Raw genomic sequence first — 14,794 nt, 5'->3', positions numbered from 1 at the left:
AAGTGTTACAAGAACAAGAAAGAGAACAATTGGAAATAAAGCGCTTGGAAGTAGAAGTTAAAAGAAAGATAGCCGAAGAAGAGACAGCAGCTGTTAGGCGTTGTTTAGAAAGGGAAGCAGAAGAGGTGAAATGAAGAATACAGAGAGAGGAAGAGGACGCAAACATTAGAGCTAGAATGGAAGAAGAGCATGTAGATCTACAGAAGACTCTGGAGGACAAACGGATGAAAATACAGCATTTGGAAGCAGTGAAAAGTCTCAATGCAGCACAAGCAAGGATATGGGTGTATGACCAAGAAGATTCCATAAAAGAAGAGTGGAAAGACGTGCTGAAAAATGAGCTGGGGGTAAATAACCAAGTGAGGGCTCCCACAAGGCCTGTTCCACAAGCTGTGGTCACCTCCTCAAATGAAAGCATAGCAGAGCTGGTGAAGACACTAGCAGGTGCTTTAACTGCCAGTAGAGTTCGAGTTCCTGAACCTTCGGTATTCAGTGGGAATTTATTGAAATATAACGACTGGAAAATCTCCTTTGAAACTCTGATTGATCATAAAGGCATTCAAGATAAAGAGAAACTGAGAGTCACGTGATCAGCTGGACAAGATGGCAGCATAGATTGAAACGACTTAACCCAGTGTTGCTAATTCTGTTAGTTTATACCGTTGAGACAACTTGTTTTAAAATATTTTAGCCAATGTGAATATCTGCTTGAAGGCACTATCTAAATCGAGCAAAAAATCGTTGTGTAAGAATGGTTCCGAAAAAAGGGAACAGTCTGACATGGAGGCGTTAGCCAACGCGGTGCTGGAGAAGCAACGAAGCTACTTGGACTCGCTCTTCGACCAACTTCAACAGATGGGGAAGGAAACGGAGGGAAAATTAGCTGCTATCCAAACAGACTTGGTGGCACTAACTGAAAGCATTGGCACCGTAAAGGCGGAGATGTGCAAGATACGGGGTGATGTGTGGAACAATTCGGAGATGCTAGCCACCCATGAGGCTTGGTGCAACTTAAGCTAGCGGACATGGAGGACCGGAGCAGAAGTTGCAACGTTCGGATAATTGGGCTGGCAGAAGGTCTGGAAGGGTCTAACGCCATCCAATTTCTGACACACTCTCTTCCGAAGTGGTTCCCCTCCTTAGGTAATATACAGGGCGAGTTAATGCGAGCTCATCATATCTACAGCGACAACAGGAAGAAGCATGAGGGTGCCACTCAAACTTTGATTTTCAGCGTTCTCCGTTACACCTCCCGCCAAGACATCCTTCGTGCCATGAAGAAAGCTCCGCTCATGATTGATGGACGGAGGATTCGCTTCTCCCCTGACTACAGCAGCTACACTGTTAAGCGTCGCCAGGCTTTCTCTCGAGCCATGGATGCAGCCCGGGCCAAAGGTGTGGAATTCTTCCTCCTTTACCCCGCGACACTGAAAGTCAAGGGCGCTGGTCAAATTAAGACGTTTCAGTCCACGAGACTTGCCGAGGACTTCATCATCTCTCTACTGGCAGTGCAGGCTGCATACGGGGATCCTGTGCGCTCTTCTGACTGTGAATAGTGGATCATGTTAAACTACATGGCCTCGCTGTTTTGGACTAAATGCACACTGCTCTGCGTGGACTGGGATCTCGTCCAGAGTTTTGGATTATTTCTGCAGGCTGATTTTTGTCTGACGTCTCGTCTGGAGACGAATTTGTCTTCATCTTTGTTTGGCTGGTCAGACTAACTTGCGAGCCTACTGCCTGATTTGTGGATCCCATACCATGTAATATACTTTGGACTTTAAACTAACACAGCCGGTTTGTTTGCTATTTGTTTGCTATTTGTTTTTGATCTATATCACGTGTCATGTGAATGGACAATGGCCGGTAAGATATGCATTGGTTATCCAAACAGTGCATGCTATAATGTTAACCTATCTACGCTTTTGTTTCTCTTCTCTTCTAATACTCAAGTTTATTTTTGCCTTTGGTAATCTCATTTAGTCTGTTAACAACGGTTTAGTAAATCCTTTTGCAGCCCCATATCCAAACAGGTCACGGATCATTATACGAATATCCGTTTAATTTACTATCTAATTATTTTTCCTTATCTTGTTTTTGTTACCGGGGGAATTCATGGGGAATTGTCGTGTTTTCGTCTTTGTCACGTTATGAGAAACGCTCACATGGTCTCGGATTGTTTATTTGGGGAGAGACTTCATTTTATTTTGATCTCGTTTACAAGTTCAGTGAATATGGTTGTTTGCCATCTGACATTCCACTCAGCTTATTGTTGACAGCTTCCAGAACAGTGCAGCCCGTTATTTATCTGTTCTTGTGTGGAACTGCGATGGTCATCCCTCAAAGAGCTGTAGTAGTAGGAGTGTTTGTGACGCGTGCTGCAAGAGGCATCCTACCTGTCTGCACGAGGAGCGAACCAAAGAACAGCGACCACCAAAGGCTAATCAAAAGCTAAGTACAACTCAAAGGTACACAGAAAGACCTCAATCAACACAACACGAAGAAACGACCAAAGCCGCTACTTCAAATAGAGTAATTTGTGATGAAGTTAACACACAAACGGCTGCTATAGTTCCGGTCTGGCTTTCATCCACAACGCAACCAGCAGAAGAAATTCTTGTATATGCACTGTTGGATTCTCAAAGTGACACAACCTTTGTGCTTCGTGAAGTAGCTGAGGCTTTAGAAGCAGACAAAGTACCAGTCAAGCTCAAGCTCTCTACTATGACCTCAAGGTCCACAGTAGTAAGCTCCCAAAGAGTAAATCACCTACAAGTTAGAGGCTTTTATTCCGGTAAGAAGATGCCTTTACCACTGGTCTACACACGTGAGTTTATTCCAGCCAACAGAACTCACATACCAACAGATGGAACTGCAAGAGTTTGGTCCCATCTAGAGCATCTTCAAGAAGAGATTGCCCCTCTGCAAGACTGTGAAGTAGGTCTGCTCATTGGTTACAATTGCTCACAAGCCTTACTTCCAAGAAAAGTTGTATCTGGCAAAGAATGTTAGCCTTATGCACAGTTTACAGACCTTGGATGGAGTATTATTGGCCATGGGAATCCCTGTGTAAATTATGGCGACGCCATTGGAATCAGCCATCGTATAGTGACACCAGAGGTGGAACCTTCTCTCAATCTCAAAAATGTAATACACTATGTGAGTCGAATCAAAGTAAAATAAATAACTCCCTCAGACATATTAAGAGTCCTTGAATCAGACTTCTCAGAAAGAATTGGAGAAGATGATCCTGTTTCCCAAGAAGATCTCAAGTTCCTGTCGATGTTGAGAGAGCATCACACATAAAGAAAATGGTCACTATAAGAGGCCATTACCGTTTAAAGGGGAAAGACCGAAATTACCGGACAACAAGACGTGCGATACACTGCCTGAATTGTCTTAAAAGGAGACTGAAGAAAGATCCAAAGTACTACAAGGACGACTTAAACTTCATGGATGACTTCATTTCACGTGGAAATGCAGAGAAGGTTCCGGAAGAAGAAATTGATATAGATATGGCTTGGTACATTCCTCATCATGGAATTTATCATCCACAGAAAGCAGGAAAAATACGTGTAGTATTTGACTGTTCTGATAAGTATCAAGAGACATCCTTCAACGAGTCATCGGTCCTGACTTAACAAACACATTGGTGGGTGTTTTGTGCCGCTTTCGACAAGATTCCATTGCAGTCATGTGTGATGTTGAAAGAATGTACTCCACCACACCACAACCAAAGATTTTAACATGGCCTTGAGTTCACCGCATATGGAGAGAGCTTTAGGAGTAGAGTGGTGCATCACATCAGACTCTTTCAAATTCAGAGTGCAAGCAAAACTCAATCCTCTAACAAGAAGAGGTGTACTCTCTACTGTAGTGTCTGTTTATGATCCCTTGGGTTTCATGGCACCTTTCGTCCTTTTGGGTAAACAAATACTCCAGCAAATGTGCAGACACACGATCGGCTGGGAGAAGGAACTTCCGGAAAAACTATGGTCTCAGTGGGAGTTCTGGGTCAGAGACCTAACCAATCTGGCAGAAATACAAATAAAAAGATGCTTCGTATCATCAAGTTTCGGCAATGTCAAGACATATGAGCTGCACCACTTTGCGGATGCAAGTGTCTCTGGATATGGAGAATGTACTTACCTGCGAGTCATCAACAAATTAGATGAAGTCCATTGCAGTCTGGTAATAGAAAAGTCAAGAGTTTCACCAACCAAGGTTACAACTATACCAAGACTTGAACTCTCATGAACTTACATTGCTTCTGAAAACAATCCCGCAGATCATGCCTCTCAAGGTTTGACTGCAGAGCAACTTAAGACCTCAAACTGGTTAAGTGGACCAAAGTTTCTTTGGCAAAAAGAACTACCTGACAGAGAACACAAGGTGGGAGAAATGAAGGAGGATGATCCTGAACTTCGCAAGGCGGTTGTGTGTAACACTAAGGCAAAGGAAGACAGATCATTAATAGATCGCTTACAGAAATTATCTGATTGGTCAAGGACAGTAAGAGCAATTGCTAGATTGAAAAGGCATGTCAAAGAATTCTAAGGTTCAAAGGAAAGAACCAACAAATGTACAAGTATAGAAGAAAGAAAAGAAGCAGAACTTTTTATTATCAAGTTAGTGCAAGAACAAAGCATTCTCAGATGAGATAAAGAGATTGAAACAAAAGAAAGTAATTGACAAGAGCAAAGACATTCATCTGTACAAGTTGAATCCATTCGTTGCCGAAGATGGTATCGTAAGAGTGGGAGGACGCTTAAATCAAGCCTCATTGCACCCACACGTAAAGCATCCGGCAATACTCCCCAAGAATAGTCACATATCGTCGGTGGCTGTAACGCAGACTAACACTGGCGGCGGCTGTATTCTACTTGCGGCGGCTGTATTCTACTTGCGGCGGCTGTGTTCTACTTGTGACGTCATCGCCCGAACATTGCCAAAGTGGATGCTTTCGGCGCAGTGATCGATTGTTGTTATTGGAAGTCATTTTTATGCTGTTATGATCGTGATTTATTACGAATACATCAATATTAAAAATATATATATGCCACATTTCACAATAGATTTGCAACCTCTATCATATACCAAGCCAATAACACTAACGAAATATCATTTCGTAGGCTCTTTAAGTTGCATTTGTTGTTCACATTATTTAATTTAGTATACATAAGTTTTATTGTGAAGTCTCGGCGGAAGTCTCGTTTGGTTGCTCCTGTGTAATTAAGACGCGCAACACCTGCACTTAAGACACTTAAGAGCTCCGGAGGAAAGTTTGGACCGGTGACAAAAGACTTGAGTGCTCTTCTAACGACACCACAAGACTTCCTCAGGTTATAGCATGCAGCCATGTTATTTAAGTTGGTAGGAGGTTATGCTACATTGTTTGTTTGTGTTATGTTTAGTTTTCACAGTGGATCTGGAGGAGAGAAAGCTCCAAATAAACCCGTTATAAGAAAGCCACTTGTGTCTGCCTGTGCTTGGAGGGAGTTACAACTTGTATGACTTGTATGGCTTGTATCACTTGTGTGACTTGTATCACTTGTATCACTCGGCCACAGACAGCTGACCTGCATTTAATTGGTCCCTGACTGTCATCAGCTCAGCTGTGTGCTGATATTCAAACTATTTTATGGACAAATGTATTTTACAGCAGAAATGGTAAATGGTTGTAATTTATTTGAATCTTCATTTACACTTAAATATAAATTTGTATGTAATTGTTGTTGCATTTGTGTCTCATCTCATGTGATGCATTCAGCTCTGAGTTATGTGTTCTGGTTCCTTCACAAATCCTTCTTTACGTGGAACATTTGCATCAGAGACAGTGCAACCTGCAGCACGCCGTACAGATGAAGCCCCGCGTGCTTCACATACGTGTGCTGCTCGTGCTGCTCCTGTGCTGCTCATGCGCTGCCTGGCACATTGTTTGCACTCACACATTAGAGAGCGACGCCCTGATGTCACATCCTGGGTCGTCGCTGCTGTGAAAACAAAGACAAAGCATGAAAATAAAACCCTCCTCCCGCTTCCTGGCTGCAGTTGCCAAGGTGACAAGTTCATCTCCTCTTCTTCCATCTCCATTGTTAATATGAAGGTATTGATTTTAACCACTTTGAATCAAAGATCTTTTGGTCATGTAAAGTGTCCATGAACTTACTCTAAGCTGCTCACTTAGATAGAACATTTTATTTATAGGTCCAATATCACAAATTACAGATCTGCCTCGGGGGCTTTACAATCTGTGGAGCATACAAGCCCCTCTGTGCTGAGAGCCTTGCTGTGGCTAATGAAAACCCAATGACCGGGGAAACAGAAGAAACCTCGGGGAGAGCGACAGAGGACGGACACACGTGCAACAGATGTCGAGTGTACAGAATAGCAACACCATGAAAATGATAATGTGAACATATATGAAAAAGAAAGTCCTTCAAACTAAGTGCTTCATCTGATTTACTCTGTGAGACATTTGGCTCTTATCATGTGGTCACACACACACACACACACACACACACACACACACACACACACTCAGATAAGAACGTGTGAGCAGCTCACATCCTGCCCAGACGCTGACCCGACATCCACTCTGAAATATGTGATGGCACATTGTGAGGGCCGGCCTCAGAGGAAATGACTGGAGATAAGACGCTGCTTTCACCTTCTCTCAGGGAATCTGGGTCAGCGTCAGCGGCCGTATGTGCGAGGGTGCACTTCACACCTGTCTGTCTTATAGCCGGTGTAATTATCTGCTGAAGGGCATCATGGCTGTCTGACATACATCGAGCATGTGCAGTGTGCACAGCAGAACTCCTGCTGGAGCAGAGCTTTGTGTTTGCTGCACCTTCATTCTGCTGAACCTGTTGTCTCGCTCTGAGACACTGTTGTCCTCACAACACACTTATCAGAGTAAAAACAAGATGGCCTTCATCTCAAGGCATTCTACAGCTAAGATACAAAAACTGTTATGCTTGAAAATGGTTTATTTATGCTGCAACACTTGCAGGTTGATATCGAGACCAACCACAGATTGTTCTTTTTGAACGACTCAATCTAACGTCTTGCACGGCGCCTGTGCATCTGTGCAGCGGTGCATCAGAACCAGGATAACGTTAGAGAGCCGCTGCTCCCGACTCTCCTTCAGGTGTCGCTCAGCGTGCACCAGCTGGAAGAACCATCGCTGATTGTAAATGAGAGCTGCTAAAGTGAATCATTACAGGTTGGCTGTGCATGAACACACATTTTCTTTTCACTGCACAAACGTCTCTGCTTGGGTTTTATGTTCGGAGAAAATAGCAACACGACGGTTAAGTGTGTGGGGGGGGGGGGGGGTTCTAACCAGCAAGCCTGAGGAGAAATGAGGCTGAATTAATTGTGTCCTTGCAAGCTTCATAGTTACTTTCCACATCATTACGCTGCCATCATTAGCTTTTTATTGCAAATTATCTGGCTTTATTCATGGCTGTCATTAGTGCATGACCTTCTCTTTTTGCCCCTCAGAGGAGATTTCCTGCTCACAATACTTTGATTATTGGAAAACACACACACACCTCATAGAATCATGCTTAAGAGATCCTAATCATCAGCTTCAAACAATCGATTCACTTTCTTTCTCTGCTGGATCGAGAGGACAAGCAACTTATAAATGGTGTCATTTTCAGCATGGAGTCCGAACATGGCAGCTTGCTGCTGTTTTCTGCTCACTTCAGCTGCGGATGTTCATTCAACTTATTATATTTCACAGCTGATGTTCTGTGTATCCCTGTACTCTGCCATATTATACCTTTTAATGAGGTGCGATATGACCTCATAATCATTGCCACCTCGTCCCAACTCCGTTCTTTTAGAAAGATCTTTCCACATGTCTACATCAGTCATAACATTACATCCCTCCCTGAACACTGTCCTCACTCTCAGTCCTCTGTCTGCCTCCTCCACCCTCACTCACAGGCCTCCTAAACTAAAGCAGAAACCTCTCTGTCTCCTCAGCTCCTTCTGCTCTCTGACAGTATCGTGTGACAATTTGAACTTTCTCAGTTGCGTGTTAATCTTTCAAACTGTCCTGATGCAGTGATATTAAAAAGGTGACTCATATGAAGGGGAATCGTTTTTGTTAATAATAAATATATTTTATCTTCATAAATTTGCATTTATTTATTTATTATTTTATCTATGCTTGAGTCAAATGCAAATCTGTGTTTCTGCTTGAAAGATTATAACCTGATATTAATAACTGATAAGCAGGAAAGGATGGAAAAAGAGAGATATGACAAAGAAAGTCCATCTTGTATTCGTGTATTCGATGAAGTCTGAAACCTGTAGGAAGTGATGAAGTCTGAAACCTGTAGGAAGTGATGAAGTCTGAAACCTGCAGGAAGAGATGAAGTCTGAAACCTGCAGGAAGAGATGAAGTCTGAAACCTGCAGGAAGAGATGAAGTCTGAAACCTGCAGGAAGAGATGAAGTCTGAAACCTGTAGGAAGAGATGAAGTCTGAAACCTGTAGGAAGAGATGAAGTCTGAAACCTGTAGGAAGAGATGAAGTCTGAAACCTGTAGGAAGAGATGAAATCTGAAACCTGTAGGAAGAGATGAAGTCTGAAACCTGCAGGAAGTTATGAAGTCTGAAACCTGCAGGAAGTGATGAAGTCTGAAACCTGTAGGAAGTGATGAAGTCTGAAACCTGTAGGAAGTGATGAAGTCTGAAACCTGCAGGAAGAGATGAAGTCTGAAACCTGCAGGAAGAGATGAAGTCTGAAACCTGCAGGAAGAGATGAAGTCTGAAACCTGCAGGAAGAGATGAAGTCTGAAACCTAATCGCCACCTTATTGCTGCAGCTCTCACAGTTATTACAGAAGTCACACCTGGTCTCTGTTCTTCCTTTGTAATAATGTTACAAGCTCAAACTAGTACTTTATACATTTACCTCTCACAATCCTGCCCTACAATTATTCATCTGATTTCTCATTTTTATAGAGTCAACAATATTTCTTCACTTCGTTTGTATGAGTTATGAAAAATGAAACGTCTTTTTATGAATATGTTCCTGCACGTCAGCAGCTTTGCTCTCTAATATGAGGAGTATCAGGTGCACACGGTGTTCAAATCCACCGGGGCTCCAAATGTCCACACTTACTGTTCTGTAATGTGCTGCAAGTCATCTCTGATGGATATTGTAAGAATATTTTCAAAAATTTATGAGCTGCAGTTTGAGCTTTGGCTCCAAAGGGAGAGCGGATCCAATCAGTTGCAGGAGAAAGATTGAAAGTGTTATATTAAGAAAGGTTTGGTGATGAAACAGTCGATCTGCAGGAGGCAAATCACAGGTGAGGAAGGATCAGAGAGCAGAACATTAATAAGATAATGTTAATTAAACAATGTTCTAAATGGTCCCGTTGTCTGGACTGTGTTCATATTAATGTTCCTATTTCAGCTGCAGCCCACACACATCCATTACGCTCCTCCAGCATTGAATTATGGATAGTCGTGAAATTACTACATTTATATTGGGCTCCGGGAGATTAAACGCCTCTGTGTCGATCACATGTTGCAGGGTATTTTATAACTTATATTATTATATAAACGTAAACTATCTGTTATTATCTGTGTGTGAGTACGACTGCAGTATGCTGCTACTAAAGTACAGAACCTACAATAATATAATAGACTGAACTGTGCAGAGCAAAACCATCTTTAGTGGAGTTCCTCTTTAAGAACAATACATATTTTAAAACTCTGAATGATCTGTTGTTTCTGCATCTTCACTCTTTGTGTGGCTTTCTGCCATAAATGTTATATTTAAGCTCATCAGGTGTGTTTGTGTTAAAACCTGTAAATAAATGAATCCAGAAATGAAACGAGGGTTCGGCTTCTACGACAAATACTATAAACTGCTGCAGCGATTGTCATCATTAAAAGGATATTATTCAGAAGTGAGCTGCCGGCTGATGTCGTTAGTTTTCTCCACTGCAGAGAAAACACCTGCAACACTCGTCAGTCCTGACCTGTGAACGCATCTTGTGACGGAGCGAGACGAGGGACGCTTAAATGAGTCCCAGTGTGATCCGTCACTGCCGTGAGTCTCAGCTGCCATCGGTGTGTTGTGTCCTCACTACCCAGACAAAAGATATGTAATAACACACACACACACACACACACACACACACACACACACACACACACACACACACACACACTGGTGGAGAAGCACCACATGTTGTCCCCTCTGAGAAGGACGGACAACAAGTGCACAAGAAAAAGAAGATTTAAAGGATTTTGCTTTTTCTTTTCACAAACCATCGAAGAGGCTTGTAAGAGGATTTTTGAAATGCGATTTGTTGACTCACTAAGAGGTTATTTGTCATGCTTAAATCCTTCTGATGTAACACGACTTTTCATTTTTCACCCAGGCGGCCTCTTTTCATTTGAGCTCAGAGTAATACCGAAACAGCTTTGAGCAGATCTCCGGAGAGGAGCCGAACATGATCACACGAGTCCAATACGAGCATCACTGTTATACTCGCTTCATAAGAACACTCAGACTCCAGGTTTAACTTTTTATTTCACAGCTGTCAGTAATTGTAGTCATGACAAAGTGTCACTGCTTTAATATGACAGAAAACATACAAGAAGTTAATATTCAGACAGTGTAGCAGGAACAAGAGCGGCTCAGGAAGCCTTGGAAACGAGTCCACACATGTAAGACAATCAACACAGGGGGGGGGGGGTCCTGAATCAGGATCAGGTGAATCGAGTGCACTTTGTGTTTGTCTCATTTTCACAATCTTATTTTAAGTTCTTCCATCAGTCGGTGTCGTCCTGGGATATCTCGACATGCAGGACATTTCCACCAGTGCAATAAATCAATATATTATGTTTTATCAGAGCATTGAAAAATGGCACTTAACACTGTAATGATCCACAACACCACAGTGGACGGGGTTTTAGGGAATGTTTAGAAAGAAGGTTTTTAATTGCTCATGTTATTGGAAACATTTCAGAGTCTGAAACAATGTTTCTTTAAAGCATTATTGATACATTGTTTAGCCACTTGGAGTCAGTGATACAAGCTGTAAACAACAACACTGATACATTATCTCCTCACTGACATGAAGCAACATGTCGTGTTTCCACAACATTCACTCTCCTTGTACTTTACATTCCTTGTAGCTCTGCTTTGGTCTCCACCAGCTGGTGGAGCAGTGTACTCTGGGTGTATCAGCTCCCTGCTACACATCCAGGATTAAGTATTCATTTGTAATCGTGTTTCTTCCCAAAAGTACTTTTTAGTTCATCACATTTTTGGCTGACGAAACACAAGTCTACGTTTCTTAACATTTTGTTTCCATCTCAAAGCAACACGTTTCTTCGTTTCAACAAAGGAACTTTCACAGGGTTATATTTGATTTACATAATTCGAAGAGGACGTGTAGCAGACATAGCGTGATCCGCAAAACATCAAAGTTCAGATAATTTCACACATATTACCGACGTGTTTTGAAAATGATCCACAGTACGAGACAGGTGGTTAGAAATAACAAGGGTCAGTGTTGTGGCAGTTTGCACAAAGCACACACTGCGTAATGACCATCGAGGCCTCAAGCAGCTCATCACATCAGGTGTGAATATTCCTCTCCGCCCAATTTAAAACACCGCCCACGTTTATATGATCTTTGTGATCTCTGCAATTACAATTTCCCGCGGTAACGGTGAAATTTCCATATGAACCCTTAATGTAAAAAACAGACACCACTTAGTCGAGACATAATTGAAATACTGCTGAAAAAAGGAGCAGCCTTCACTTCTCAAGACATTACACTACTTCACTACTAATTCAGAGAGAGTACAGGAATGTGTTCTTGCTATGCCATGTGAGTGGCGTCTGTGAGGGTCTGGTCTGCTGTCCTACTTCCGTTCTTGAGAATTCCCTCAGTGCTAACATGGCCTGAATTCATCGCTGGTGTTTTTGGACCATCAACATCAGAGTCCTCCCCCTGAGGCTCTAAGAAAGCCACTCTCTTTCCGTTTGACCGCCGCTGCCCTGACTCTACCTCTCTGGGGTCTGAGCAGAGGACGAAGGCTCGTCCGCCGCACCCTCTCGCCCCCTCGCCCCGGTTCTCCTGGCATCGACAGGGAGTGAGGTAGAGGTAGAGCAGCACCAGTATGATGCTGACCACGCAGGAAGCCAGGGTGGTGAAGGCTGTGTTGAAATGCTCGGCCCTGCTACTGTGTGCTAAGCCGCTGGCAGAGGCGGTGCTTACGTTTCCGACCACAACGTTCACTTCCAGAGACTCGACGGGGCCATTGTGGCGCCCGCGGGCTGCCACGCACACATATATACCAGAATCATCCACCAGGGCTCCTCGGATTTCAAGGGTGCCATTGGGGGAAACTATGAGGTGAGCACTCGGATCATTGGTTGATGAATTCAGCACGGTCCTGGGGGTAATCCAGAACACCTCCTGGGCTGGAGCAGTCAGCCCTGGACATGGCACTCCCAGCCATTTACCAGGCTCTCCGTGGTAAATCTGTGCCTCAGCTGACATATCTGAAACTACCTGCTGGCTACATTCAGACCGTGAATCGTCTCTACATGGGTATTCACCTTGGAAGACCACCAGGGGGCAATACTGTCTCCACATCCAGTACTCCAGCAGTGCGAGTAAACTACAGTCACAGACCAAAGGGTTTTCCTGCAAATAAATTCCACCTTGCTGGGTGAGAGACAGCAGGCTCTGGACGGGCACCTTGGAGAGCCTGTTGTACGACAGATCGAGAAAGGTCAGATTACGAGGCCCTCCAGGTTCCCAATAAAGCCCCAGGGGGAAATCCGTCAGTCTGTTCCCGGAGAGGTAGAGCCTCTGCAGACTGTAAAGATCTCCGAAGGCCCCGGGTTTAATCTGGAGGATGTGGTTGCCAAACAGCAGCAGCTCTTTCAGTTCCTTCAACCCAGAGAAGATGGACGAGTTCAGCACTGTTAGTTGGTTGGACGAGATGTCCAGATGGAGGAGATGCGGCGCCACAGAGAAGGCATTCACCTCGATTCGGCTAATTGAGTTCCGGCTGAGAACCAGCGTAGCAAGCCGGTCAAACGGTCGGGAAATCCAGTCCACAGGCAGGACAGCGAGGGCATTGTGGCTCAGGTCCAACCGTGTGGCATAGCTTGGGAGATCAGAGGGCAGCACGGACAGATTGCGCCCGCTGCAGGAAATTATATCACTGGCACAAAGGCAATAAAGTGGGCACGTGGCCACAGGGGGGGGGAAGCCGAGACACATGGAGAGCAGCAGGGAGAGCAGCAGGGCAGCAGCGGCCGGGATCCAGCGGCAGCCTCTAACACCGGTCTTCCCTGAAAGCTGTGAGGCCGTGGGACGCATCCTCCCTCAGCACGGTTACAAGCATCCAGTAGAGAACTGAAGAGACACAGAGAGGAAACAAGGAAATCAATGGACAGTTAGAATACTGTTAGAAATAATCCACCACGAGTCCCCACGAGTCTAAAAATCACAAGAAGTTAAACAGCAACAAAAGGCAACAATATTTTCTTTAGATATATAAATAATAATTTCCCATGATGGCACTTTTAGTCCATCCTAACATTTGGTGCATCTTCTTATAACACCTGACATGTTTAATGTCTCTCTATTTAAAATGATAGCACTATTATTAAACCAAGAATATTATACAAAACCTCTGCAATATTTATACTATAATTAAATTACACAACTCTATGATTCTAAATCTCCACATGCAGCTGTGTTCTCTCTCAAACTAAAAGTTCAGAGCTGCAACGTTTAGCTAATTAATTAATCGCTCATCATTTAAATCATCATTAATTAAGACAATTCTATGGTTGCAGCCTCTTTAATGTTAAACACATTAAAGAGGCTGCAACCATAGAATTGTCTTAAATCATCATTAATTAAGACAATTCTATGGTTGCAGCCTCTTTAATGTGTTTAATTTTGATGATCATTTTTCTCTATTTTCTAACTCTTTGCAGCCCAAACGATCAATCGATTAATCAAGAACATAATTAGCAGATTAAGCGATTCTGAAAATAATCGACAGTTACAGTCTAGGTGAAGTTTAAGAAGTACGAACATGAAACAGCACAAATAGCAACAAGAAGTCATAGACTGGTGGAATGAACTGAAAGATAATATTCTATATTATTATTATTATTATTATTATTATTATTATTATTATTATTATGAGCCCACACATAATCCGGCTCACGATGGAGATAACAACGAGGATTATACGATTTTTGTGAAACCAAAACAAACGAACAAACCCAGCAGCTGCCTCTCAGACCATCAGATCACCGGACCCTCAGACCATCAGACCACCAGAACCTCAGACCACTGGACCACCAGACCTCCGCCTGCAGATCCACGACGCAGGACTGCGTCTTGTCTGCGAATCCGAAAAAATCCAAGAGGCAACTTCTGCGCTCCGCGAAATGATCCAGAGAGCGAAGAGAAGCAGGGAAGCTGAAGCCGATCTGTTCACCTGCAGCTCGGGTTGCATGCTGCACGGGGAGGGGTCGCCCTGAGAGTCAATACGGAACATATCACGAGCCAATACTGTGAGGGGAGGGCGCAGCATCCTCTCTGACGCTTTGGTTAGAACAAGTTACAGAACACAGTTTCTCTGTTGTTTCAGAATAAAACTGGGTCTAAATGTGCTCGTGCACTTTAACACCTGCTGAACCTGAACATATAATTAGTAAAATGCCACAGAATCTGCTTTATATATATATATATATATATATATAGTATATATA

The 14,794-nt window shown here is 43.3% G+C and overlaps 1 protein-coding gene across 1 annotated transcript; it reads right to left on the bottom strand.

Moving 5' to 3' along the window:
• Positions 1 to 10,565: 10,565 nt before the first annotated feature.
• On the bottom strand, positions 10,566 to 14,466 carry LOC115028399 (amphoterin-induced protein 2-like). Its single transcript, XM_029462171.1, has 2 exons — positions 14,303 to 14,466; positions 10,566 to 13,418 (listed from the first exon to the last, which is right to left on the bottom strand). The coding sequence occupies exon 2, from the start codon at positions 13,380 to 13,382 to the stop codon at positions 11,868 to 11,870; it is 1,515 nt and encodes a 504-aa protein (XP_029318031.1). The 5' UTR covers positions 13,383 to 13,418; positions 14,303 to 14,466; the 3' UTR covers positions 10,566 to 11,867.
• Between the last annotated feature and the right edge of the window lie 328 nt (positions 14,467 to 14,794).

Source organism: Cottoperca gobio, chromosome 23, assembly GCF_900634415.1.
Source record: "Cottoperca gobio chromosome 23, fCotGob3.1, whole genome shotgun sequence".
NCBI lineage: Eukaryota > Metazoa > Chordata > Actinopteri > Perciformes > Bovichtidae > Cottoperca > Cottoperca gobio.
This window is presented reverse-complemented; position numbering and strand designations above follow the sequence as displayed.

Excerpts from the sequence above, each read along its gene's own strand:
- LOC115028399 (XM_029462171.1), bottom strand. The coding sequence starts at position 13,382 with ATGCGTCCCACGGCCTCACAGCTTTCAGGGAAGACCGGTGTTAGAGGC.